General features: G+C 37.7%; 2 protein-coding genes across 4 annotated transcripts in view; one reads left to right on the top strand and one right to left on the bottom strand.

Moving 5' to 3' along the window:
* The window catches only part of LOC309628287 (uncharacterized protein), a 94,799-nt gene that overhangs the window by 64,336 nt on the left and 2,963 nt on the right, over positions 1 to 27,500 (top strand). The window contains exon 5 of one of the 3 annotated variants that reach the window (XR_014244308.1): positions 25,951 to 26,120. The exons of 1 other annotated variant lie outside the window; for it this stretch is intronic. The gene's annotated coding sequence lies outside the window, so the exon portion shown is untranslated. Of the gene's footprint in view, positions 1 to 17,863; positions 18,354 to 25,950; positions 26,121 to 27,500 lie in introns of those variants that run through there. One more of the 3 variants, XM_082391196.1, reaches the window with a different exon arrangement.
* Positions 1,429 to 22,630, bottom strand: LOC309628277 (protein transport protein Sec31A-like). The gene is made up of 9 exons (XM_082391177.1): positions 22,592 to 22,630; positions 21,783 to 21,909; positions 19,767 to 20,108; positions 11,870 to 11,908; positions 10,301 to 10,359; positions 8,529 to 8,792; positions 6,029 to 6,148; positions 3,530 to 3,601; positions 1,429 to 2,018 (listed from the first exon to the last, which is right to left on the bottom strand). The coding sequence occupies exons 2-9, from the start codon at positions 21,877 to 21,879 to the stop codon at positions 1,839 to 1,841; spliced, it is 1,173 nt and encodes a 390-aa protein (XP_082247303.1). The 5' UTR covers positions 21,880 to 21,909; positions 22,592 to 22,630; the 3' UTR covers positions 1,429 to 1,838.

Below are 27,500 nucleotides of genomic sequence, written 5' to 3'. Positions count from 1 at the left end.
AAATCTTTGGGGTTGGTCAGGGCCCCACTGCCACCTATTCCTGTTTCTCATCTTTTGGAATGTTTTTTTTTGTAAAACGCTGCCAGTTATGTCATTGTCATGTCAAGGTAATCATGCAGCCATAACACAAATCCTAACTATAAGGGCAATACATCAAAAAAATTACTAGAGGCCAGCCTGCTGTTCAGATGGGGTCTTGGGCTGACACCACAGTCGAGGGTCAGGTCCAGAAGGTCAAGTCGCCACTTCAGTGAGTCGTAGGACTGACTCAGACCACCAAACTCCCAGGGAGCTGATATATCACCCCACTCGTGAGTCTCCAATGCTCATACATGTTATCAAGGTCCTCCTTTTTTAGTTATAAAATTATTTTTATTTTTTAATGTCTTTTTTTTTTTTGGCTGCATTGGGTCTTCATTGCTGTGCGTGGGCTTTCTCTAGTTGGGTCCAGTGGGGGTTACTCTTTGTTGCAGTGCGCAGGCTTCTCATTGCAGTGGCTTCTCTTGTTGCAGAGCACGGGCTCTAGGCACTCGGGCTTCAGTAGCTGTGGCACGTGGGCTCAGTAGTTGCAGGTCACGGGCTCTAGAGCGCAGGCTCAGTAGTTGTGGTGCACGGGCTTAGTTGCTCCGCAGCATGTGGGATATTCATGGACCACGGCTCAAACCTGTGTCCCCTGCCTTGGCAGGCGGATTCTTAACCCCTGCGCCACCAGGGAAGTCCCTATTTTTATTTTTAAAAGAGGGGTTTTATTTGGTGAGCAGGGAATCCCAGCAAAGGAAATTAAGAGGGTCTTGCCAACTATGTCACTTAGGCTGCAAAATGCCTGATGAACTGCACTTAGTCCTTGAAACAGCACCTGTCTTCACAGTAGTCACACTTTTTATCTTCTAGTTTTCCAACTCACTTAGGTAAAATTGCTTAAACAACGAAAATTATTAGTATCTAATTCTCCTCAAGATTCTATGGAGACCATTATCTTTTGTTTACCACACTGTTCTTAAGACAGATTACAATAAAATCATTTGACGAAAATACTGTCTGAAAATATGTCGATTCAGGAGGCTGACAGAAGTTAAAGCTTTCTTTCTGAACTTAAACCTCAGAAAAATAAGTAACTTTTAAAAAATGGATGAATAAGTTTCTAAATATAAAATGGAGACAATTCCATCTTAAAACTCAAACAGAATATTGAAAACATTTATTAATAGAAAAAAGTTCAATGCATCCTACAGAATGAAAATGCTCAATCTTTTCCTATAGATACTTAAAACTAGTGATCCCACTTTTCATTAATATTTGCTAACATCTATGTAGCAGCCTCTAGATTTAGTTATTTGTTCAGGACCAAAGTGAAGCCAAAGCCACAAAAAATAGAGATTAAACTAAACTGTGAGTAGCTGTTTAAAAAAAAGACTACATACACATAAATAGGATTACACACTTTAATCTGATTGACACGGAGGAAGTAGGGAGGACATGAAAGAAATTTAGTTTCAGCTCTGCTTTACACATAACCAAAGGCTCCTTCTCCAAAAAGTAAACTTGAGGTTTCAAAAACCATATTTTATCAGAATACTTCAGGAAAGCATACTATGTGTAATCCAGGAAATACATTATTTGCAGAATAGGAAAATCATCACAGGCAATAAAAGATTAAAACAAAAGAAAGCACCAGGGTTTTGAGCAGGTCTAAGGTGAGTATATCTGCAGAAACTATGTAAATGTTCTTGACTGGCTGCTATGGAAACATGCTAAGGAGGACTGGTCCACATCTTATCGTTTTTTAAAACATGTTTCTTTGGAAAAACGGCAATAGTGGCTGAGAGTGAAGCCATCCTTTAGACACCCAGCTTATTGGCCTGGGTGAGAACAACTTTGAGAACTGGCATAAAAGCAGAGGTCTCACTGAAGTTGCTGGTGCTAACTATGTGCGTATGGATGGTCAATCCTTCTGAGTAGTTTCGAGTCTCAATGCTCCTTGCGATGTTGTGTAAACCATTGATGATTGTTGGTGAAAGCTGAAATAAAGGTGGAATTGAGAGAGAGAATTAAATTAAGGAAGAATTTTCCATGAGACCCTCTATAAACATTAAACCCTGATATTTAAGAGGAGCTTGAAATAAACATTATTTTTAAAATGTATAAACTGGTGAGCATTTCTAGAAAGAATCTCGGAACAACCAACACTTAAGCTATAAAATAGAACCATGACAAAATGATTTATGTAAGGAATTATTTACGAATTATACACGTATGATAAGCCAGGTATTTTCTTACAGAAAAGCCAGATTTCCTTCCCCAAGTTGAAATGTTAATGTCTCTCTCCACTTAAGAGCTTTCTTATTATTTTATTTTAGATAACTTAAATATTTGAAATAACTAAATTATGTCAGATAACTGTCTCACACCTTTAAAAATTTTTCCTATGTACATGAAGGAGTTTCACGATTCTTAATCATGACATCTCAAAGTAGGGGCCCAATTTACTCTAAAACCTTGTGGACAATAGAAACCTTGCACTTCTGGTCCACTGCCATTAGGAGGGCAACAGTCCTCATCATGTACTCAATTTGCCAGTTCTTAACTGCTTTTCATAATCCTGTCATCTCTTAAAATCATAAGACCTCTAGTTTTTTTTTTTCCCCCCATGTCATTACTTGGCATACATGTCCATACTTTTCAGAGAAGACTTTATTTTGGATCAGTCCATGGGCCACGCCACTTCCATTGTTATATCAACTTTCTCTGGTTTGGTTCTCAGGAGACAAATGGTTATTTTTAGCTGATGGCATTGATATGGGGAATGGGGAATAGGGAAGAGAAATGCTAAAATGCAAAAATGTGAAAAAGTCCCAATTCTTTTTTTTCTCTCCTAGTGCTTTCAATAATGAAACAAAACAATTCTAGAAAGGAATGGAGAGGTTGGGAGGGACAAGAGAACAGAACACACAGGGCATTTACTCCTTACTGCCAACCATCTTCATAGTTATACACATTGATCTGCTCAATTTGTGGCTACCTTTGGCTTTGCCTTTGTGCAATAGCTATTCTAAAAGAAAAGGATCAGAGTCTTAGACTATGAAAGAGATTACACATTTGGTCTCTGGAAAACAGAGTATCTGCCCACTCCCTGATTTCTTAATTCAAGGGACATATAAAAATGAGTAGAAGGCCAGTTACCGTAGGACCAGTACAGGCCAGTTTGTAAATCTGCTCTTTGTCATAAAAAAGGTTAAAAATTCTCTCTCCCTCCTAATCTCTCTGTCTCTCTCTCTCTCTCTCTCTCTCTCTCTCACACACACACACACACACACACACACACACACACACATACACACTGCCCTAGCCCCTTATCCCCGGTGACTGAAATGTAAGATTTAGACAGAGAAAAGCCCATTCTATGAACTGTCACGATCATTTTGCCCCCAAGCATACTATATATTACATGCAAGTGCTGATGAGACACTTATTTTACTAGCAACCAGGAATAAATGATTATCATAAATCCTTCTTTTCCCCACAAACTTACTGTCTGTTCCCTAAGTTTATCATACAGAAACTCCAAACGTTTGCTGGCATCATCTAGCTTCCTCTTGGTTTGCTGCAGGAGAGAAAAAACAGGTATGTTATATATGAACAGTAACTTTTATCCCAAGAGCTTGCCTTACATCATTTCACTAAACCTTACAGTCATGATGTTGGACAGCTTCATTTTATAAAGAAATGGAGATAGCTAGGACCAAGGAACTTGAACAGATTATTAGAACAGAGATCAGTAATCTATTAAGGCAGGGAGGGCAAGAAAGTGAGAGCCTTCCTCCTAGGGTGCAAAGTGGAGCACTGGCTGATTTCACAGGGACTGCAGCTCACGTGAGGTGAGTGAGTGCCCATCTACTCTGTGTGCACAGGCAACACGAAGGGCCACCTGGAGGCAGCAAGGGGTCAGTGTACTACAGAAAGGAATGTCTAACAGTTACTGTAAATTAAATAAAATGAACATTATGGGCGCTAGAAGGCAAACATACAGGTGAACTGTGGAATCTCAAAGTACTACTTATACGCTCAGTCACATTTGGTACATTTAATCCTGTCTTATTCTGGGCCTTTAAAACACCAAAAAAAGGAGAAAATTATCTTTCGGTGGCTTAAGATTATTAAGAGGGAAGTGTTAAAATGAGTTCTTAAATTAAGGAGTCCTCCTACCCTCATCCTAGTACTGTAAGTATAGTGAGAGAAAACTATCCTAAAAGTAAAGGTTTAAAATTATACTGTGATTAACTTCATATCTACATTATGCAACAGCCTTAAAAGTGACACTGCTTTTCAATATTTACTGAGTGACTACCACGCGCCATGCTGGGACAGTGTTGTGTCTCATGGATCTCATATTCTATTGGGTGGGGAAAGGTACTAAATAAACAATATATTGTATGTCAGATGGTGGTGAGTGCCATGAAGAAAAGTTAACGGGGTAAGGGGGTCAGCAGTGTTGGCAGTATGACGTGGTAAGAAAGTCCTGACGGCTAATGGGACATCTGAGCAGACACCAGGAACAAGTGAGCAAGAGCTATGCAGCTCTGTGGGGAAGAGTTCCAGGCAGAAGGAGCCACAGGTACAAAGTCTCTGATGCTGACACGTGCTTGGTATGTTTGAGGAGGGAATGTCAGTGTGTCAGAAGAGGAGTGCGGAAGAGGTGACGCCATCGAGGATAACCTTACAAACTAAGCTGTGCTGCAAAATTACGTTGTGCTGTTTGGACATAACTGAAGTGGAAATAAGAATAAAGCCATACTATAAAAATGATGTCAAGTATTGATTAAGATGGACTTTTGTGGAGGGTTCAAAGTTAATCCCACGTAGCTACCAGCAGGAGTCCTGGGCGGTATTTGAACTTCCTCCCCAACTAGTGACAGGAACAGTTTGTCTTTCTCTTCTGCCCAGAGGTCCTGGGTAACCAGAAGGAAGGTGATAGGGTGACCTAGAGGAGGTGAAGCTCAACAAAAATTTATTAAGCTAGGCCATGTACGAGGTGTCCTCCCAACCTCTATTTACATTAACTCATGCCTGAAGGAAGACTGGAGCTTTCCCACATTTTTATTAGGATTCCTCCATTTTGTATGATGAGGACCTGCCCGCCTAGGAGACACTGTACACTTTCCTGTTTAACAGCCTCACCTGTTCTCTGTTCCTAGCTTCGTCTTCCCATTGCTCCCAGAATGCCAGGCGCTAAGGTTTATGTTACCTTTCCCCTGCCTCTGCTTTCCTGACACTTGCAGTGCAGGGAATTGCTTTCCAAAAGACGGGCAGAAGGCTGCACATATTAATACTCAGTGTTTGATGAAACAACAAATTCCAGAAGCTGTTTTTCAAGCAGACAACCGGCCAGTGACTAAATAAACATATTCAATGTTTGTTGGCAGAAAGTGAAATTTCATCTAAAACAAAACTGGCTTTGTGGAACTTTTATTGTTGCCAATACAGTCATCCTCTAATAAACTGAGTAAAATCAGTTACTTTGACTATGAATATGACTCCACTATCTAAAGCACTGAAGTATTTTTAAGGTCTTTGCGAAGTTAAAGACTGTCTATCTACTTTTAAAAGCTTTGATGTAAGCTCAGAAAGAAACCCCAAATCTGAGTTTCACCGTTCTGTTGTATTTTTGTGCTAGGCATAAGGTTTGCCGATGAGACTCAGTGCAGCATAGTGGTGGAAAGCATGAATTCTGGAGCCAGACTAGGTTCGAATGCTGGCTCTGCCTTAATTATTACGTAACTGCTTTTTGCCTTAATTTCCTCCTCTGTAAATAAATATGACAAACCTACCTACCATGAGGTTGTTTTAAAGATTAAAGTTATATGTAAAAAGCAGTTGAATGTGTTTTTATATGTACAGCAAACTATATATAAGTGCTAGCTTTACTACTTTTGCATAAACTTTCAAAATACATCTTGTAAGACTTTAAGCAATCATTATAGAAGCCCTCCATAAGGGATTCTTTTAATTAAACAAAATAAAAAATACATACAGGATCTGTGGCTGAAGAGAGGCAGCGCTGAATAAGATCCTCAAATGTGGTCTTTAGAATGAGGTGTTCATCTGGAATAGGTTTCTTGGTAATTTTTTCTGTTGGCAAAGACTGTACATGCTGGAATAAATAATACCATAAAATGACTAGAAATGACCAGAAGTTACCTATACACAAAGCCCTGAATCTGTGATAAAGAGAAACCAACGACCTTGTAGATAGGCTATTCAAAATCAAATGAAAAATTAACATGTGAAATCACTTGGGATAAGCAAACATGAAAATCAGATATTCAGTAGAAGATATACAGGTACTCTTGCTACAGCTTCTATTCAAAAATAGGATTGGATATAAAGTATTTGATTAATTATGGAACATACGTTGATCACTATTTTATATAACTGATGGGAAGGAGACCTGTGCCAGTAGGAAATAAAAAGAACAAGGCATTTACAAAGTTGGCTGGTTGGAGTGGCTGCTTGCTTTGCTTGTTGGCTCATTTTTGTTTATCCTGACGTTCTTCTATTCTTTGGTTTACTCTTGGAGGGTGTTAGCTGGGCTATTATCAAACTGCAAGATTACACCAAAGGTGAGGATAGAAGAGACCATGATCTTACTGAATGTACAGATGGGAAAACAAAGAAGGAATGTGTAAGTGTTTAAAGTTTTGACTGATTAGTTCATTCATAGAAAACATTAGGCAATTATGTATTAGGCATTGGCTAGGTATTGGTGAGCCAATACGGAAATGATCTCATCCCTCAGGGAGTTTACAGGCTGATGGAAGAGAAAGTTTTAAAATGTCGTAAATGTATGTAAAATAGCAACTGTGGTTAAGTTAACATCACTGGAACCAACAGACAACATAATTGGGATTTAACTGAGGGGAAGGCTCTTTAAGGAAGTTATATCAGAAGGGTAAGTAGGAGTTAACCAGTTAAATGGGGGAGGAAATGCATTCCAGACAGAAGAACGTGTACACAGGCAGGATCATGATACAAGGGACTGAAAGGGGGTCACTGTAGCTGGAGCAGAGAGAGCAAGCAAGGAGGACTGTGAGCTGAGCGATTCCAGACAATGTGAAATACTTTGGTCTTTATCCTGAGAACAATGGGAAGCTGTAACGTTTTAAGCAATGAGGGGATAAGACCAGATAAGAGATGGGTCAAAGTAGATGCTGGCAGACCAACTAGAGGCTCCTGCACTGCTAAAGACTGGAGACGAAGGTAGCATGGACTAGACTGGAAATGTAGAGAAGGGATTTGAGAGAGATTTTGAAGTAATATCAACAAGATTTGGGGATAGCTCTGAAAAACAGGTTACAGGAAAAAGAATATAAAGATGATGCCCAGGTTTTTGGCTGGATTAAATAGGAAGGGTTATGGTGCCATTAGCTGAAACAGGACACACCAAAAGACGACTAGGTTTGGGAGGAAGACGATGAGTTAGATTCTGGATATGTTAAGTGTGAGGTGCCTCAGAGACATCCAGGTGGAGAGGAAGCTGGACACTAGGGCCTGGCTGAACACACGCATCCGTGCAGCTCTCCCTTTCAGCGGTAACTGGGGTTCTGGCCCAGATGAGCACAGCATGAGCACCCAGCTCTAAACAAAAGTGAATGGCTTCACAAACACCACAGACGTGTAATTATAAAAAATTAACAGTGCATCTTTGTAATTTTATATATTCTCGTGGAAAGAAGAAGGTCCTCCCATCTCCATCAAAACACTTGTTTTCATAATGCAACTGTTAATGTTTAGAAGTTCCTTAGGCAGAAATCTCTTAACAGCAAAACATAGTCTTGTGGTGGAGATATAATCTTTACATATTTGGCTTCAGAGAGTCAAAGACAATAACAGAGAGAAGAGCTAGTTTTATACTTGGGCAGGAATTGATTTCATCTTATGTTGAGCTGTGACCCAACTTCTTTACTTTTCATGAATAGATCAAAATGTTTCTCTTTGTATGTCTAAGTCAGTTATATGGAAATATGATAGATTTTTCATCATCTAGAGCCCTGCCAACTAGCTGTTTGTATGTGAAAAGCAAGCACAAATCTATATCTCCATCTAAAGATATGGCTATATTATTAGCTCTTACACATACACAAGAAAATATATAACTCATTACATTTTTATTTTATATTTTAAAGGAAAAAACCTTTGAAAACAGCTTCTGCTTAGCAACCTTGGATGCAAATATGGATTCAACTGATCTTAAATTGTGGCTACTGATTAGATCAAATGAAATACTGTAATTGCCAAGTTACTGTTAACATATACTAGTAAATACATAAGCTCCTTCTAGAAAGTTTGTATATGGCCTTGTCATTGAAAAATAATACACATACATGAACAAGCTTAAAAAAAAGGTATTATTTTTAAGTTGTCTAAATTGAAATCAAATTGAGGTAATAATAAAGGTATAACCATAAAAGTTAAAACGTTAAGAAAACATACCGAAATAGAGCCATCTCCCACTTCCACAGATTTACTGTTACCTGCATGGTATTTCCAATAGGAGCCCCAGGGGCACCTTCAATATTGGGCTTTGAAAAAGACGGAGGCATGCCTGGTTGACTGAGGGGTTGCTGTATGCCGTGGAAGGGCTGGCCACCTGGAAGGTGTGGCTGCGGGAAGGAAGCTTGGCTTGATAGTGGTCCTGGAGCTGAAGGCTGTTGCTGCAGCATCTGTGACTGGGGGTCACCCAAGGGGTTCATGATTGGTGATGTGATGGGAACAGGAGGCGTAAAGTTCTCAGGCATCTTTAAAAAGAAATAAAAGGCACCAAGAGTATGGAAAACAACGGTATGATGACAACATCTCCTCAGCTTTAAATAAAGGAGTTAGCCATTTGTAGCAACATGGATGGACCTAGAGATTATCACACTAAGTGAAGTAAGTCAGAAAGAGAAAGACAAATACCATATGGTATCCCTTATATGTGGAATCTAAAATATGACACAGATGAACCTATCTATGAAACAGAAACAGAATCAGGGACATAGAGAACAGACTGGTGGTTGCCAAGGGGGTTGGGGGAGAGTTGGAATGGGAGGGTGGGGTTAGCAGATGTAACCTTTTATGTATAGAATGGATAAACAACAAGGTCCTACTGTACAGCAGAGAGAACTATATTCTATATCCTATGATAAACCGTAATGGAAAAGAACATATTTAAAAAAGAATGTATATATACATACATGTATAACTGAATCACTTTGCTGTACAGCAGTAATTAACACAACACTGTAAATCAACTATACTTCAATAAAAAAATTTTAAAAAATAAATAAGGGAGTTAGACTATTCCATGGTTAAAAAATTTTTTTTAATAACAGTAGAATACTTTTTAAAATGAAATTTTATGCAGAATTCTAGAGAAAAACATAAAAGTAAAGCTAATCTAGCTAAGAGGGCTGGGAGCTCAAACCTGGACCTTTGTTTCCCCTTTACCTTCCACACTTATCCCATAATGGGCCAAAACCATGGTGTTTTTGAAAGAGGATGTCAAAGTCTGGAGAATTATATCTAGCCATACTGGGATCAGATATGCCAAATATGCGTTTGTGTGTGTTACGTGATCAGATGTAATACCTTTTTCCTAGATCATTGAGTGATACCTACTTAGTGATCAATCACACTCAAAGTAGTAGATTAAATTTCTGATTATCATTGACCTAATTTTGGGCGGGGGGGTTTGCTCATTTAGTATCTCCCAATTTTATATTCTGGCCTCTCATTACTATACTTGGGGGACAGAAATCACTAGGAGTAAAAAAAAAAAAAAAAAAGGCTTGGGGTAAAAGAAGGAAAGAAGAATCTTAAGTTATGCTCTAACAGCTCTCAACAGTTATTAACATCTAAATGATGCTCAGCTACAAGGCTATTTCTTTTCATATTGTATGTGATAGACAAAAATAGTCCAAAATATAATTACAAATTCATGATTACTGTTAGAACCCAAAACCAAAGTAACTCCTAAAAAAAAACCATTTGAGAAGCATGAAATTTTGTTTCCTACTCTTTGGCAAAGATCTGCTGGGAATTTACATCTTGTTTTTTAAAAAGGGTTTAATTCATACCACCATACTATTTTGTACTTTCTTTCCTTCCCTTCATGGATTAGAAGATGTAAGTTGAAATACACATATTAAGTATATCAGTCAGTCAGCTTTGCCTTTAAAAGAACAGTGAAGTGTGGTGTGCTTCAGGTGGCTACATGATTGACAGGACACCTGTAGGCAACTGAATAGACATCTTTTTCTAGTACCTTCTTCTTCTTCGGTACTCTGTTCAAAGCTGGAGGATCATTCCAACCATTCTGAGAACCTATAACAGATAATAGAGGGCATTTTCCTTTAGAATCCTGAAAAGAAGAAAACTAAATTGTGTCCATCATATAATACCTTCAAATTTTACTTTCACCCTGAGATAACTGTCACAGAAGTTTTACCAGCTGAGCTGCTGGGATCACTAGTAGCCCTGGACTCTCAAACTCATTACCTCTAATAATCACAGGGCCTTGGCTTAGAAAGCAGCATATCATCTTGACATTATTTCCTTTTAAAGTGAAAGAGTTGTACTAAATTTAAGGATAGTGAAGCTTTTATGTCTATATTGGTATACAACCTTCAAACAATTCTCTCCTAAGAAAGACAAAATAAATCACCTGAGTCTGCTAAAAAAAAAAGGCTTCTGATATATTCAACACACAAAAAAAGAATAAAAGTGGCAATCTCCTATTTCCCCAGAGAGCAATTCAGCATACCCAAATCATCCACATGGTAGAAACACTGTTAAAAAAACAGAGCCCAACTACGCAACACCAGTATGTTTTTATCACCTTTGCGTTAAGAACAACCTATAAAGTAGAAAAAGGCATTCAAATATCTGTGGTAAGATTCTTTTTTTTAGTACCCCCCCCAAAAAAAAAAATTTCCAGGCTGGCAGCAAATATAAAATTAAACTACTGTCACCTTTAGGAAATTTCCTCCCCCCTCAAATCTCCCAAAACCTGTCATCTCAAAGTGAGAAATGAATATGAGTAGCAGAACTCATTAAGGTACTTAATGCCTGTATCTTTAAAAAAAATTTTTTTAAAACATCTTTATTGAATGCCTGTATCTTTAAAGAAAAAAGGAATAAAACATGCCAGAGATAAGATAATTACTAAATCAAAATATAATCATTTTACATCTTATTAAGTTTTGTGTATGTGTATATGTAAAAGCAAAAAATTCTTCTTCTTTCAATAAACATTCTTTCAGTATTTTACTTTTGCTTGTTTTATTGATATCTACGATATTAAATCACAACAAAATTGCTTAGCAAACCAAAGAACATAATGTCATAGAAATTTTGTAAAAACAAGATCTTCTCCTAACCAGCATGCACTCATTTGCCTTGATTTTAAAAGTAGAATTAATTTTCTACAAGGTGACTAGGAGACAGAACGCCAAATGAGCCTCAAAACATTCAAGAGCTAATCACAAAATATTAAACCACATGCTGCTATTTGCTTAACAAATTCTTAAAGTTCTCATTATACACAGACTAATCATTCAAATCTCTCCCATCACCTTCTAAGCTTTCTTATATCTAAGACAATCTTGGTATAGCCTTGTCTTTCAGTCTATATAAAATAGACAACTTTTATGATTCAAGATCATTTGTGTCACTATGTTAATTCAGTCAGTTCTAAGATTTGATTCAATTAAGAACTGATCAGATTTAGGGTATTATCGGCTTTAAAGTTCACATGCATAATTGTGAATATCCATTCATTAATTATAGTCAGTGATTCAAAGATTTCCAAAGATATATTTTGTAACTAATTCACCTTCCAACATAGATGCCTGGTCTTGCATAGACTGATTTTCTGTAGACAAAATGTAAAAGTCACTTAAACAGTATTATCATCAAAGATATTCTAAACTCTACTCATTTGTTTTTGAATTTTTGAATTTAATTTTATTTATTTTTTTATACAGCAGGTTCTTATTAGCTATCCATTTTATACATATTAGTGTATACATGTCAATCCCAATCTCCCAGTTCATCACACCACCCCCCCCCCCACCACCACTTTCCCCCCTTGGTGTCCATACGTTTGTTCTCTACATCTGTGTCTCTATTTCTGCCCTGCAAACTGTAAACTCTACTCATTTTATAACTGTTTCTCCTCCCTCCATCAACCCCAAGAAAGAAGAAACTTATTTTATAAGGGAATAAAACTTACTTTTTAATCAAGTCACGTGAAATGGCTTCTATCGAATTAAGAAAGTAATCAGTTTGTGGGCAAAGCTAATTCATTCATGAGAGCACTTCCTAACATATTATAACTGTGTCCATTTTAGTATTTTTTAAAGCTGTGAATCCAAATCAGTTGAAGATCTTGCAAAAATGCAGATTCTAATTCACTAGGTATAGCGTAGGGCCTGAGATTCTATTGCTTCAGCCAGCTCCCAGGTAATGCCAATGCTGCTGGTCCAAATCCTCTTTAAGTAGCAGGGTTTTAAAGAGAAATGGGAGGATTTCTGCATTGTCGTGCAGACTTCAACACTACGTTGTTAAAGATAATAAGCATGTTAGACGATCTTAACAAGGAGGTGCTACTTTACTGCTGGATTTGGGAGGCCCCAAGGATCTGCATTCTGGAGGAACTGTAATTTCTGGGGTCACACCATGAATATGAGCATAAATGGGAACAGGCCCAGTAAATATGTAACCATCTCATATGGTCTTCTCTATAAGAATATACAGATTTGCAGACTGTTTAGCACAAATCTTCCAGAAATCACTACTTCTCTTAAAAGAACTGAAGTTACTGGCAGTGGACAAGAGGAAAGAAGGCTGAGAACTAATACAGCAATTCCAAAATTGTCGGATGTTCAGGATTGGTCCAGGCCCAGTCTCCAATCAAAAGCATGCAGTGTAGATACATCATATGTACATACAACTTATGGGAATTCAACTTACGGGATACATCATATGCACATACAACTTACGGGAATCCCGTAAGTATGTGGGAGTTATGATAGTTGAACTCGGGGAGAGAGGAATCGAGAGTATACAGCATTAACTAGTGAGTTCAATTCAGTTTGAGCTCTACTCAAGAAGCACATGCCCCAGAGAAACTGTGAGGTGGGAGAACTAATGCCACAGTTTGGAATTTCTCTGTATGGCGCTAAGGATAGATGTTTCTCATGCAATATGGCTTCTGACCACAGGCAACTTCTTCGTGAGGGCTTAACTGAAGAAAGGGGTGATCACGGATAACTGACTCTTAAGTGATTTCTTATTTTTGTCTTAAATGATGACTTTACAATTTAACTTCCCATGCAAGATATGACCTCACAGCACTACAGTTAATAAATCCCTGGGAGTCACTGTGTGTGTGTTATGACAGAGGACAGACCTGACAGACCTGACTTGAAACTACTGATGTACTCACTAGCACCAGACTTCAGCTTCTGGGTTGAGGGGGTCAATATACAGTCCCTCCCCAGGTTCTACATCTGCAGATTCAACCAACTGAGGATCAAAAACATTCAGGAAGGAAAAAACTCCAAAGAGTTCCCAAAAGCAAAACTTGAATTTGCTGCAAGTATTTACACAGCATTTACATTGTATTGGGTATTATTAGCAATCTAGACATAAAAGTATATGTGCGTAGGTTATATGCAAATACGACACCACATTATATAAAGGACTTGAGCATCCTTGGATTTTGGCATTGGGGCGGGGCGGTGGGGAGTCGACGGTGTGAAAAACCTAAAAGTACTGGAGGTACCCTGGCCTTGATCGTTTTTTTCAGGGAGCAGTCTCAACAACATGCCTCCTCTCTAGCCCTATGAAACGTGGGAGCAGAAGGTGAGACCAGTTTTTCCTCTAACCTCTCGTGGCAGTGATCTTAGCCTTGAATATTAAAGCCTGAGTGGGTATCCTGATTTCACCAACTATTAGCAGCACAAAAAAGTATGTGGAACAATTTCATATGACCCTTTGGTAGAATGACACCAAAGTTATAATGAAATCAAATTAAATTGAAAGTTACGAGTAAAACTGAATGAAATAAGAAACAAAAAGATTTTCAACAGGAACATATAGCCAGTTGGCTATCCTTCATAACTTGAGGGTGGGCTGCCTGTTGAATTGAAAATAACGACTGTACAATAATCAAAGTTCCCACCAAAATATATGCCTAACTGGCCCCTCCTAACCTCAAACCATGCAATATATTTAGCAATATGTTTTATTTCAGCCCAGAAAATCCTTGTTCAAATCTCTGATCAATTTAACAGTTTTATCTTAGCTATGATTCTAACCCCTCAATACTTTTGCTTTTATATCTTTAAATTGTTTAAATATCACTTTTTCAAAACACAATTAGGGCTTCCCTGGTGGCACAGTAGTTGAGAATCTGCCTGCCAATGCAGGGGACACGGGTTCGAGCCCTGGTCTGGGAAGATCCCACATGCTGCGGAGCAACTAGGCCCGTGAGCCACAATTGCTGAGCCTGCGTGTCTGGAGCCTGTGCTCCGCAACAAGAGAGGCCGCGATGGTGAGAGGCCCTCGCACCCCGATGAAGAGTGGCCCCCACTTGCCGCAACTAGAGAAAGCCCTCGCACAGAAACGAAGACCCAACACAGCCATAAAAAAAAAAAAAAAAAAAAAAAAACAATTAAATTAACCTCTACTTTATGGAGACACACTTTAATAGCAACACTAGGTAAAGCAAACTAAATGAAGAACGTGAATATCTACAGGAGACAGTATTATGGGGGTTCATTATGGATGTGCAAAATGATACTCTTGGTCAATATGTTTAAAAAAGATAGCACAGTCTACTCTTGGACATAATTCTCTCATAAAACTAGTAAGGGAAGATAATGTTTTTTACCTTTTCAAAAAACCTTAAAAATGGGCATAAATCTCTTTCTTACTCTCTTTCTAAACATGACAATGACTTTAAAGAACATTGAAAAATGGTTCATGGTGTAATATTAAGGAAAGTAGTACGATGTAAATTATGAGTGTATGTGGGAGTTATGATCTCAATTCTTTAAAAATGCATGCATACAATAAGATACTATTATCTTCACACCCATTAGAGTGGCAAGAATTAAAAACAAAAAAACAGAAAACAACAAGTGTTGGTGGGGATGTGGAGAAATTGGACCCTTATGCATTGTTTGTGAAAATGTAAAATAGTGCCACCACCTCAAAAAATTAAACACTGAATTACTATTTGATCCAGTAATTCCATTTCTGGGTATATACCCAAAAGAACTGAAACCAGGGACTTGAACAGGTATTTGTATACTCATGTTCATAGCAGCATTATTCACGACAGCCAAAATGCCCACGTGTAGGTTAATGGATAAACAAAATGTGGTATATACATAGAGTGGACTATTACTCAGCTTTACAAACGAAATTCTGATTACATGCTATAATATGGATGAATCTTAAAGACAGTGAAACAGCCAGTTACAAGAAGAAAAAACTGTATGACTACTTATATTAGGTACCTAGAATACATACATAGAGACAAAGTAGAACGGTGGTTACCAGGGGCTGGGGAAAATGGGGGGGGGGGGGGGGTTTAATGGCTACATAATTTCAGTATGGGATGACAAAAAAGTTCTGTAGTTAGTGGTGATGACTGTACAATAATGTAAATGCACTTGATGTCACTTAAAAATGATTAAAATGGTAAATTTTATGTTATGTATATTCTACATTAAAAGAACTTTAATATATGCATACATACATATGTGTGCATATATGCGTACGAAGGGAATAAATACACCTAAATTATTAGTGGTTATATATGGGTGGCAGAATTACAGATAATTTTAATTTTATTCTCTATACTATTTGAGGCCTTTCAAAATCCTACAGTAAAAAATTACTAAAAATCAAGGGAAAGTTAACTTAAAAACTGAATAGGGCATGTCACTGGATTCTGGAGACCCTTATCCACCTTAGTGTAGGGATTAGTCCTCCACATGGTTTTTAGGGAAGGAAGAGAGAAGCGCTTGGTCTCACATACAGAAGTGGAGTTGCTACCCTCCTTACTTGAATCTCCCTTCTCAATGGGAACCTTCTCAAGGTGTTCTTGCATAATGGTAGGATGTAGGCACTGGCTAAGATACTCTCAGTGGATTCACAGAAGGATATTAGAGCCAATGGTACGGAGACTTTTGGCTAAAAGATCATTTGAGACGCAGAGGACAGAGCATCCGTGTTAATCATACACCTCCCCCTTCGCCGTTAGCCTCACACGTCACGTTTTTTAAAAGGCACCACACAAAGTTAAAAATTTAAATTTAGAGAGAATGAATCCTTAAGGTCATTTTCCAATGACACGAGATAAAACAGATTTATCCAAAGAAAAATAAGGAAGGTTATCATGGTCCTTTCCTTTGTTTAAAGGGTTAAAAACCAGGTACTTATAATTTGACTACGGAATGTTTATGAAAATTAAAAAAAATGTTTTTTCAGCCCACTGTTTCACGAAAGTATTCACTATTATGCCCCTTCAAGACTCTTCTATGTGAAGGAGCACAAGACTATATATATATATACATATATATATATACCCAAATTAAATTTTCCATTTTTTAATACTGTTTACTCAAAAACAGCTTCACGAGAGCTTGACATTTTATCAGAAAATTTTTCTAAGTAAACTTCTTGGGCCTTCACATTTGAAAGTGCTCTCCCTTAGTAACAAGTATACATTAAACCAGGGACAAAAAAAAAAAAAGGTGGGGGGGTACAAGCAGTATCTTACTTATCCTGCACAGTAAAGCTAGGAAAACCTCTTGCTTTTTGTGCTGCCACCCACCACTGAAACATGTCGCACTATACTAACTTGGCTGTTAGCACTTTATACCTTGAACTTGGAGACAGCCTGTTTTCCTTGCCTCTGATTCTGCCATGTTGCCCACAATCTGTTTTGCAGAACCATCTCCAGGTTAACCTCCCTAAAGTACCACTTTGACCATGCCTCTCAGTAGTTCAAACTCCTCCACTAGAAATTTTCTTCTTACTGTAAGAAGTATAAATTTCTTGCCCTGACATTTAATGCCTTCCAAAATTTGGCCCAAATACAAATTTTATGTTCCAACTTACAACAAAGCTATGTGCTGTTCACTAGAAATAGAAATGTACTGTACTTTTCTGCCTTCCTACCTGTGCCTAGAATAATTCTGATTATAGACTGAGCAGGTTCTCTTTAAGAATTTACTGAATGAATGTTTTGATGATTGCAACATGAGTTTCTCTGAGCAGTGGGCACATAATTTTGTGGTTCACTAATAGTTACAGGGCTTGAAAATCCTAGTGTCTATCAAGAAGAATCCACCGGACAAGTGGAATTTCCAAGTCCCGTAGAAAACCATGATATAATAATCTAAGACCTATTAGAACAAAGATAAAACTTTTAGTCACAGTTATCTGTATAACCTAAGCAAACTTCTTAGGAAATTAAAAAATAAAATAAGGTAAAGCTCTGTTAATTAAAATACAGGGACTACTAACATGCAAGAGTAACAAAGCAGCTAGCTTAGTGCATGCTGAGTATTGCAAAATGTATGGCTTCATCTTCCTATTAGTTACTCTGCTTCTCAGCCAGGTTAGAATATTGTTACTTTGAACATAAGCAAAGACTTTATTATAAGGCCAAATGCCCTTTAGCTTAAGGAGGAAAAAAATACCCATGCAAATATTTAACTTAGATGATGAAGTAACAAATGCTTAAAATAGTGATGCTAAATGTTTCTGTAATTCCAACACTGATAGCTACTTCTACTGCTTTCATCAGGACTAGACTATCTGGTAAAGAAGAATGAACATGGGCTCTGAAGACTGAGAGACCTGGGCATCTCAGCTGTATCTCAACTTGGAGACTATCACTGTGCAATCATGAAAACATTATACATAACCCTAGGAAACTCAAGCTTCCTCATGGCAATTTTTAAAAAAATAATTATTCCTATTTCTCATGAGAAATAAGAAAATATACAGCAGTGCTGGTACATGTCCAATGTATGTTCAATAAATGATAATTCGCTTTCCTACTTCCCTGCACCACTTTCCTATGTGGGGATTTACTTGAATCCATCTTTCACTCAAGCTATTACCCAACTATTCAGAATATATACTGTTTTCGCTCATCCAGGTTTTAAAAGGTAATTTTTTGAACTCTACAATTGAATGAACACTCCTCTCTAAATATCAACCTATTGAAATATCTGTATTGAAAATTATACAAATTTTATTTGTGCAGTAAAGGCTGATACATATTGTGTGTATGATTTTTGGTACTTTGGACTTTAATATTATATATCAAAGAAGAGAGAAGGAGATATGTGTATAATTCTGGATCCATAAGACTTCCAAGAAAAAAAATACTTCCTCAATAAATCCTATTATATGACCAGTGTTTTCAGTTATTAAAGCTACTGCTTAGCAGTTAAAAAGAGAAAAACATATACTGGACTTCCAGGAACAACTTCAGTATTAGAAAGCAAGACTCACTTCTGTTTTGCCCCTCTAGTTTAAAACCATCAATTATAATCTGAAAGGGAAACTATTTTCAAATACCCTTAGTAACAAGTATACATTAAACCAGGGACAAAAGGAAAAGGCCCAGAGCTCTAATTCTGGGCGAGGTGTCATCACGGCTAACTTTGCAGTCACCGTCCCCAAATGCTTTCAATCTCTTCCTAAGCTTATGCGTACATACTATTATTATATGAGGAAACTGAGGCTTAAAGTTAAGTAACTTATTCAAGGTCACATAACTAGAAAGGAGTGAAGCTGTGATACAAACACAGGAAGTCTGATTCCAAAGTCTGAATTCTTTACTATGTTAGTGGTTCTTGCCCCGATTCATTGATCTCTTTTTGTAATACATACTTCTGAGGCCCCTTTTACAATCCTAACATGAAAATCAGATAATATTACCTACTCATAAAAAAGTAATATAATGTTTTAATTGTAACATGAAAGATAAAAAGAATTTATAAAATGTGTATTTACTATAAAAATAATTTTAAATTATGCTTTTAATTAGAAAATTTCAGGCAGAACTACACTGCCAACAGCAACAAAAATGCCTAGAAATTTCCAAAATGTTTGTGAGGGTAGAATTGTCCTAATGGACAGAATCCTTGCACTACTGTATACTTTCTGCTGTCTTAGAGATTCTGTCAGAGTTGCATTCTTTCACTTTTTTCCTTTCAATACATGTCGAGATCCTTGCTCACCTTTACAAACAAACATAATTACAAAATTTGTACAGCCTCATTAAGACCCTATATTATTTAATCTCTATGAATGAATTTAAGGCACAAATAATTTTAAAAACTGAAAATCCAGGAAGAACACAGAGCATCGTTTTACTCTGGCAAAGAAATTAGTGTCAATTAAATCTAGTTCCAACCACCACTTATCTGGCCAACTAATTTCTTACCGCTTATTTTAAATTCAATGGCAGATTATATACTCTTACCCTTTTAAAGCTCTAAAGCTTTTCTCATTTAGCAACTAAAGTTCACTATGGGAAAATCACACTTTTAGAAATAGTTTTAGAATTTGTTATACAATTAAATCAATACCTCACCTTGCCCAGTTTATAGTTAGAAATAATTCCCCTCCATCCACCCACGTGATCACGAAAAAATAAAAGAGGGAGCCAAACCAAGTCCCTTTCAAGCGCAGACCTGTTCTTTGGGATGCAGGCAGCTCGCCGGCAGCAGGCAGTGTACCTGTTGCTCCAGGAGGCAGCGCATACGCTGAAGATGACGGGGGAGCTCCTGGTCCGCCGAGCTGGAAGGACGCTCCAGAGGGAGGGGGAGGAGGGAACGAGGCAGTGGGGCTGGAGGTAGGTGGAGAGGCCTGGTGCTGTGCTGTGTACAGCTGAGACTGCCCGGAATAGGACGAAGCGGAAGATATGTACGGGGTGTTAGGGTAAGCGTTTGAAGCAGGGGGCGCAACAGGCTGCTGAGGTCGATACGCTGCTGACCCCCCTGTTCCGAAGGAATACTGCTGGGCTGGCTGATAAGCTACACCAGGGAGAAGGAGCAGAGATTTTAATTAGTTACACATTTATTCAGACAGCAACAGAAAACCAAAGTTATCTCATTCTATGGAAATTATTTTCAATTCTTCTAATAATAAGCTACAACCAAACATTACCTACTTAAAACAAGTTATGCTTTTGATAGTCTGGATGCCCTAACTATGCCAAAAGTCACTGGATCCAGTCTTTGAACCCTGCCATCTCCAGACTGCTGCTGGCTATGAAAATCTTTGAGTCATGAGACCGGAGAACCAGAAGACTGACCCTCTTCTGAGCCGTCCTGTTCCTGTGAAGACTGCAGTGACACCTACTAGCCATCAGGTGGAGCCATGCAGGAATTACACACCCACAGCAGTCCCCTTCACAGTAAAAGTTAAGGGAGCTTGGTGGCAGCTCAAGACCTCTTCCACCCTAACAACTGTAGGGTGAGCACCATTGTTATGAATCAGATACCTTCTCCAACATCTAGTAAAATCATCAGCTACTCAAATTCTGGGTTTGAGCACAGTTCCAGATTAACAGGCAACTCTGTATGATCCCTGACAAGACAATTATTGTATTTCTTACACTGTACAAAGTTGGTTAGTAAGCAATCAGACAGCCAACTAGTGTTTTAATGCAAAGACCTGAACCCAGATACCATTACCTTTTGTGTGACCATGGGCAGAATATGAACCTCTGCAGAGGGAATCCAACAGAACTGTGCTCATTCTACCCTGAAGACAGCACTTTCATGCTGAGCACTGAGTGAAAAGCTGCATCAAATCTGTACTCATGTTAAGTAAGAACACCCATCTTATGAGCACAGAACACGCTCGTTGAGATTAGTTCTTGCTAGGTAACATCCTCTTGTTTTATAGTAGTTGTTCAGTCATGTAATTGTCCACTTTGAGATTTGCATTTTTGTTTATTTTAAATTTTAAAATAGAGGTGATGTTTTACTTTGCAAGTGTAAATAGTTTCTTAAAAAAAATGAAAGCCAATAGGGGAAAGGTCATTATTATACATTTGTCAAAATTCACAGAGTGTCTGACACCAAGAGGGAACCCTAAGATAAACTACTCCGGGCGAAAATGGTGAGTCAGTGTAGGCTCACTGACTGTAACAATTGGACCACCGTGGTGCACGATGTCTGTGGTGGGGAGGCTGTGCATGGAGGCAGGAGGTATACCGAGTCTTCCTGTATTTTCCACTCAGTTTTGCTGTGAGCCTGAAACTGCTCTAAAACATCGTCTGTTTCCTAAAAAAAATTAAATAAATGGAAGACGACAACAAATGTCCCTTGGAACCAATTTTCCAAAAATGGTTTGCAACATCTTGCCTAAAGGAAAAGAATATGTACCAAAACATTTCTAAAATTCTGTTTTTTTATACCAAAATCATGGCACAATTGACTCTCTTTAACAGGCTCAGGAATAAGAGCCAACTGTTCTGAATGGACTGACACAGGAGCTGTTTCCTCGCATGCTGATTCAGGATGCCTCCCAGGGAAACCATGCTTCGCTAGAGCAAGGACTCAAGTCCGACACAGAATGGTTCTTTCTTTACTTGTTACAGCTGATTTGATCATGGCTTTGGAGCTTCAAAGTAAACAGTTACTACACCGGATAAGACAAGACATGCTGCCGTGACAGGACTTCAGGGTCACACTACTTACGCTGTGGCTGCGGATAAGGTGGCACCTGGGTGTGCGCGTGGCCGGGAGATGTGGGAAGCTGAGCTGCGGCAACATTTGGATTAACATTCCCATGCATTATGAAGCCTGGAGGTGGAGGATTTTCTCCCTAGGAAATGAGAATATGGTAAAAAGGAGGATTACATCTGGAACCAAGAATCTTGCCAGATGGATTTATAATCTTTGAAATGGAATTAAAAAGAAAAAAAGTTCTGTAAAAAAACTGCATTTCGTGCATACTGTCTTCTTCAAGACACATTTTCTGAGCAACACATTTTGTGTGATTTAAAGATTAGACAGATCCAAAGCAATAATAACAATGAATGGCAAGAGATGCTAACAGCCTCATAAAATAGGATCTATGATGTTTATAGTAAGTCACTAGGATTTTCCATCTCTACTAAAGTCCATCCACAACTAATGCTTCAGAAATATAAGTATAAATGCCACAAGGCGATATTATCTTCTCTACGATGCTAAAAAAAAAAAGAAGAAGAGGAGGAGGAAGAAGAAGAAAGGAAAAAATATTCAGTGAAATCAGATTTAAACCATTGAACCTTGGTTGATGTTTTTCTAGTTCAAGTCAATTTAGAGCTGCAAAAGAAGAGGAGAGTGATAAGAAAATAAATTAATTGTGCTAAAAACTGCTTCTTGCACCCTAAAAGCACTAAAATGCAATAAGCAGATAGACAGCTGGGGGGAGGGGAACTTAAGGGAGGTGGGTAGAGAATATGTAACTATATATTTAGGTGAGCAGAATTCTGCTCAAAGAGGAATAATGAAGGATATACCTGTGTATCAGAGGGAGAGGCTGCAGGTGGATGGCTGGGAAGGGCAGTAGGAGTTTTGTTACTCCAGGTAGTGACAGTGGGGGCAATTCTAACCTGAATTGAACAAAGAAATAGCAATCACAGAACATAAAACATGAAAATGTTAAAAGAAGAAACACAAAACCCAACAGGCATTAATAGCCAGATGCAAAGCAAAAAATAAGAGCAGCAAGATAGCATACGTTAGCCAGGCAACTGCTTTCAGGTAATCCCTTTCAAGGGATTCCAAAAGAAAAAAACACCTTTCACAACAGAACAGGGGAAGGGAGGCAGTAGAAAAATCAATATGAAAACTAAATCAAAGCAGAAAGAACAATGCCATTCAAGTGTCAAGAGTAAGTGGGAAAAAGTAAGTTCTGTAAGTAGGGAAGGAAAGAAGACATTCCAGGGGGAAAAAAAAAAAGGTAATTGAGTGAAAAAGTGATTTTTGAAGCACTAATTGTATTCATGCTACTATTAGATCTGTAAACATATTGCTATAAGCTCCCTTTTCCGGATTTTATTAGAGCCACAAAAATTATGTTAGTTCCGTGTGAGGCTTAGAATCATACAATCAGAGCATATTAAAGATCATCCAATCTGATCCCCACCCTTTACCACTGAGAAAACCAAGGCCCAGAGAACTGAAGGGGCTGGCTGAAGCCCATACAACCTGTTGTTGATGGAGCTAGCACTGCTTCTAGGTCTCCTGATTCCCAGGCCAGTGTCTGCCACGCTACACCATGTTGCTTACCCTGGAGTCCAGAGGTTTTCAAAAACATTTTTTTAAGCTATCAGAATATCTTTTGTCAAGTAAACCTTTGTAGAAGAAACTCTATCATATAAACAATTAATAGCAAAGATGTGCTGGTCGTAGTAGGAGAACTCCTACTCAGTTGCCTTCCCTTTCAGAAATCCCTTTACTCCTGCCTATAAACATGCCTTTAAAACCACAAGCCACTGTCCTCATTCAACATATCATAAGCTTTAATCAAGAAAATCACTGCATAATTTATGACTGAATTTGTTTTCCTTTTCTTAAAGTATGAGACTGCTAAGTCACAGTATAATAAAAGTCCTTCATGGTTTTTACATTTTCCCAGAAAGATAGATTAAACCCAAGGACATAAGGAGTAAATATTCTCTTCTCCCAATGCAGAGAACGCCTTACTTCAGTGCCCTGACACAGTGAGGTCAAACTCAAGGTGCTTAGCTTAGGAGTTCCAATCCTGTTAACCATTAACTAGCCATGCTGACAAATTCAAGCTCTATGTCTTAAAACTCTGCTTAGTCGCTAGACTTCTCCACCTCTCAGTTTCCCAGCCATCACCTGATTTGCCCTATCTATGTCATAGACTTTCGAAGTCTAGCAACAAGAGTGGAGAATTTAGTTATGTTTACCAATATACCCTTCAACAGGGAGAATAAAGACAGGCCCTTAAATTCGTATTTGTCAAATGAACGAAAAAACAAAACAGAGAGTAGTACAGTTATAATTATATTCAAATGTAATCTATCCTGATTAAATAGCAATCAAAAGCATAATAGACAAAAGAGCATGAATTTTTTTTTTCATGGTTTTATGCTTACTGTTGCTACAAAATGTAAAAATGACCCCTTCAATTCTATCAGCAATTTGTTCTATTTTAAAATGGGCAGAGGGACTTCGCTGGTGGCGCAGTGGTTGGGAATCTGCCTGCCAGTGCAGGGGACACGGGTTCAAGCCCTGGTCCGGAAGGATCCCGCGTGCCGCGGAGCGGCTGAGCCTGTGCGCCACGGCTGCTGAGCCCCCGTGCCTGCAGCCCCTGCTCCACGCTGGGAGAGGCCACCACAGCGAGAAGCCCAGGCACCGCAGCGAGGAATGGCCCCCGCTCGCCGCAACTGCAGAGAGCCTGCACGCAGCGGCAAAGACCCAACGCAGCCAAAAATAAATAAATAAATAAATAAAACTTTTAAATAAATAACTAAATAAAAAAGAGAGACTGCCATCGAGGTGGTTTCATCTCAAAAATAAAATGAGCAGAGTACCTACTAACTTTGTTATCAATCAAGACCATTTATTACTTACGAAAATATACTTTTTGTTTAAGAACATGAAGGTTATCTGCTGGTCTGGAAATATAAGTTTCTACATGAAATAGTAAAAGACAATAAGAGGTCACATTTTATGCCACTAACCATTTGGTAATTTTAATTTAATAAATAAATTAGTTGATTAACAAAAATTATTTAATCATCTTTACATTCCCCATGGCCTACAACTTCATATACCTTTGGTCACTCACTTTTCTCTAATATAAAGTTGTCCAAAAAAATGTTTGTATTCTGGATACTCTTTATTGTGCTGATACAGAAGACATAGTAAAAACCACACTAATGAATCAGAAAATAATACTTAAAAAGAGACTATTTTCTAAAAACACTTTAAAAAATTGACCAAATTACCCACAAAATTGTTCCCACTACTTTACTTAGTTTGTTAGATGAATCAAATTGTAAAAATTTCAAGAACAGATGTACATGTGTAATTTAAGCTTGAGTGATGGAGAAATAAGAAGAAATCTCCCCAGAGAGCTTAAGTTAATTTTACCTAGTTTGTAAATTATTTGACTAGATTAAAGGGATAATTTTTAAAAACATCATAAATGCTACTTTCAAGAACAGAAAAACTATAACCATTAAAATAATACGTTGTCTAGTTTTATCACTGGTCTCTTACTCAAGACACTAAAACCACCACTTTGAAATACATAAATGTTCCTCCTTTAATCTGGACCATATCACTCACATGGGGATAATATTGCTGAGCTGGAACTCTTGGCATCTGTGTGTGGCAAGCAACTTGTCCAGGCCTGCCCTTGGGCAGCTGCTGCCTCTCATAAGGAACTTTAGGTGACTCCTGTTGTCCTGGTGCTGGATCTCCTTGTGCTCTACAAAGTCTGTCACGAAGCTGCACAATATTTGGCTATAAGAAGCAGTGGAAGAAAGCAAAGCCAATTGTTCAGGGTTCACCCAACTATATATGACAGCATGTTGATCTTCTTAAAGTAAGCTTGATCATTCATATGATTTTTGTTCATATGCTGTGTATGATGCAATAAACCCCGGCACATTAGGGTCTGACATCATGGTTTCTAATACTCAAGACTGACACCAAAGGTCCATTATATACAGTGTAACTTGTAAGTTCACTGAGGCAGGGATTTGAATTATGCCCACCACACGGTAGTATGCAAGATCAATGTCACTTATCATCACTGCTCTTCTGTTGTTTCTTGCAGTTGAGTAATGCTCACAAATCACAAAAGCAGCTGAAAAAATACAACTTTGTTTCTCTGCAGGGAAAAAAGGCTCCAAAAGAGAATCAACTGCTAAAGATGGTGATGGAAGAAAATGGTGATCTATGAAAGACATGAAAATTAATAAAAAAAGAGATGCTTGAAATAAATTAAAAGAGTAAGATGTCATACTCAGGGTAGCTCACACAGATCTATAATTATATAGATCAATAGTAAGTATGAGTTTACCATATACATGTTCTGGTTATTAACAAACAACAACAAAAAAGCAATGTGTTAAAATGTTTCAGCAAGAATTCATTTAATATCTATACAACTTATACATTTCTATAAATTCATTGAAGGTTTAAACACATCATTTAAATTTTGTAGGTATACTTAGGTAAACCTGCCTTTTATGGAGGGGAACTATATACTATAATGACATTACAAAGTCTCAGGAAATAGTCCCCAGAAAATACTAAGGGTATACTGAGATATATAGGAGGAAGTAACATCAAAATTACAAGTTTTGCATAAAGAATGTTCTTTAAAAGTCCAAAGAAAAGCATGAAGAATAACCTATAGAAAATGTATGTGATTATAAACAGTATTAAAAATAAAGAGTTTAATTCTCAGGCTAGAAGGTCTAAAGGTCTTAGAGTAAGTCAGTCTTAAGATAAAGGGTCTTATACCTCAATATAATAAGAAGACCTTATTAAGTAAAAAATCCTATAAAACTATTATACCAAAGTCATTATAAAGATAAAGACTTTGTTTCTATTCTACTTCATATTCTCATGAACAATTTAGAAAGATGTGAGCTGGATCCTACATGTAAGTGTACACAAAACCAACTAGAGGGTCATACCTCCACAGTCCTGGAACACAGATATAAGTATTTTTACTCAATCAAATTTACTGACAATTCCCTAGAACAGACAAAATACTGAAAACAATTAACTAAAAAATTTCGTCAAAAAGAGAATAAAGTTTAGAACAAAAAGTATAGAAATAAGAAAAGGCTCCGAATTACGCTCTAGCAGATACACAATGAAGATAGAAATATCCTGCTTGTGGAAAATCTTCCTCACTCCCCACCCCAGCTTCCACCCATGCTGCATTATCGGGTTTAGATTTCCCTCCTCTGTGCTCCCACTACCTCTATCATTGTCCTTATCACTTTGGAATCCCATGTATACTTCTGTTGTCATTTTGAGTTTGGAAACTCCCTCAGGGAAAGGATCTTGGCAATCCTATTCATCACTACATATTCAGTCACTTATTGAATTGAAACAAATATCATGAAAAAGCCCAAGTTTTATTGCACACCAAATAAGGACACTAAATTAGGAATGTGATATAGTTCTCTCTGCCTTGAATACTTTAAAAATATACTCACCCACAGACAGCATCGGACTGAAACGGCATATAAAATGAATGACTTTGTTAACTCCTGGGGTGTCATTTGTGAGAATTTTAAAATCACGACCCCAATTTGTTTGATTAAGTATTAACATTTATATCTTTTTTTAAAAATAACTAATACCTTCTTTTTTGTAATGAATTTATTTATTTATTTATTTATTTATTTATTTATTTATAGCTGTGTT

The sequence above is a fragment of the Balaenoptera borealis genome (genome assembly GCF_965194805.1).
Source record: "Balaenoptera borealis genome assembly, chromosome: 4".
NCBI classification, from domain to species: Eukaryota; Metazoa; Chordata; class Mammalia; order Artiodactyla; family Balaenopteridae; genus Balaenoptera; species Balaenoptera borealis.
Note: the sequence above shows the minus strand (reverse complement) of the source record. Positions and strands in the feature narration are given on the sequence as shown.

What these genes read in the sequence shown, in the direction of transcription:
- LOC309628277 (XM_082391177.1), bottom strand. Translation starts at nt 21,879, where the DNA reads ATGCATGGGAATGTTAATCCAAATGTTGCCGCAGCTCAGCTTCCCACA. An exon ending in CTATTGGAAATACCATGCAG is followed by an intron (nt 6,149 to 8,528) that starts GTAACAGTAAAT and finishes TATTTATTCCAG; the next exon opens with CATGTACAGTCTTTGCCAAC. An exon ending in ATAAACTTAGGGAACAGACA is followed by an intron (nt 2,019 to 3,529) that starts GTAAGTTTGTGG and finishes CCTTTATTTCAG; the next exon opens with CTTTCACCAACAATCATCAA.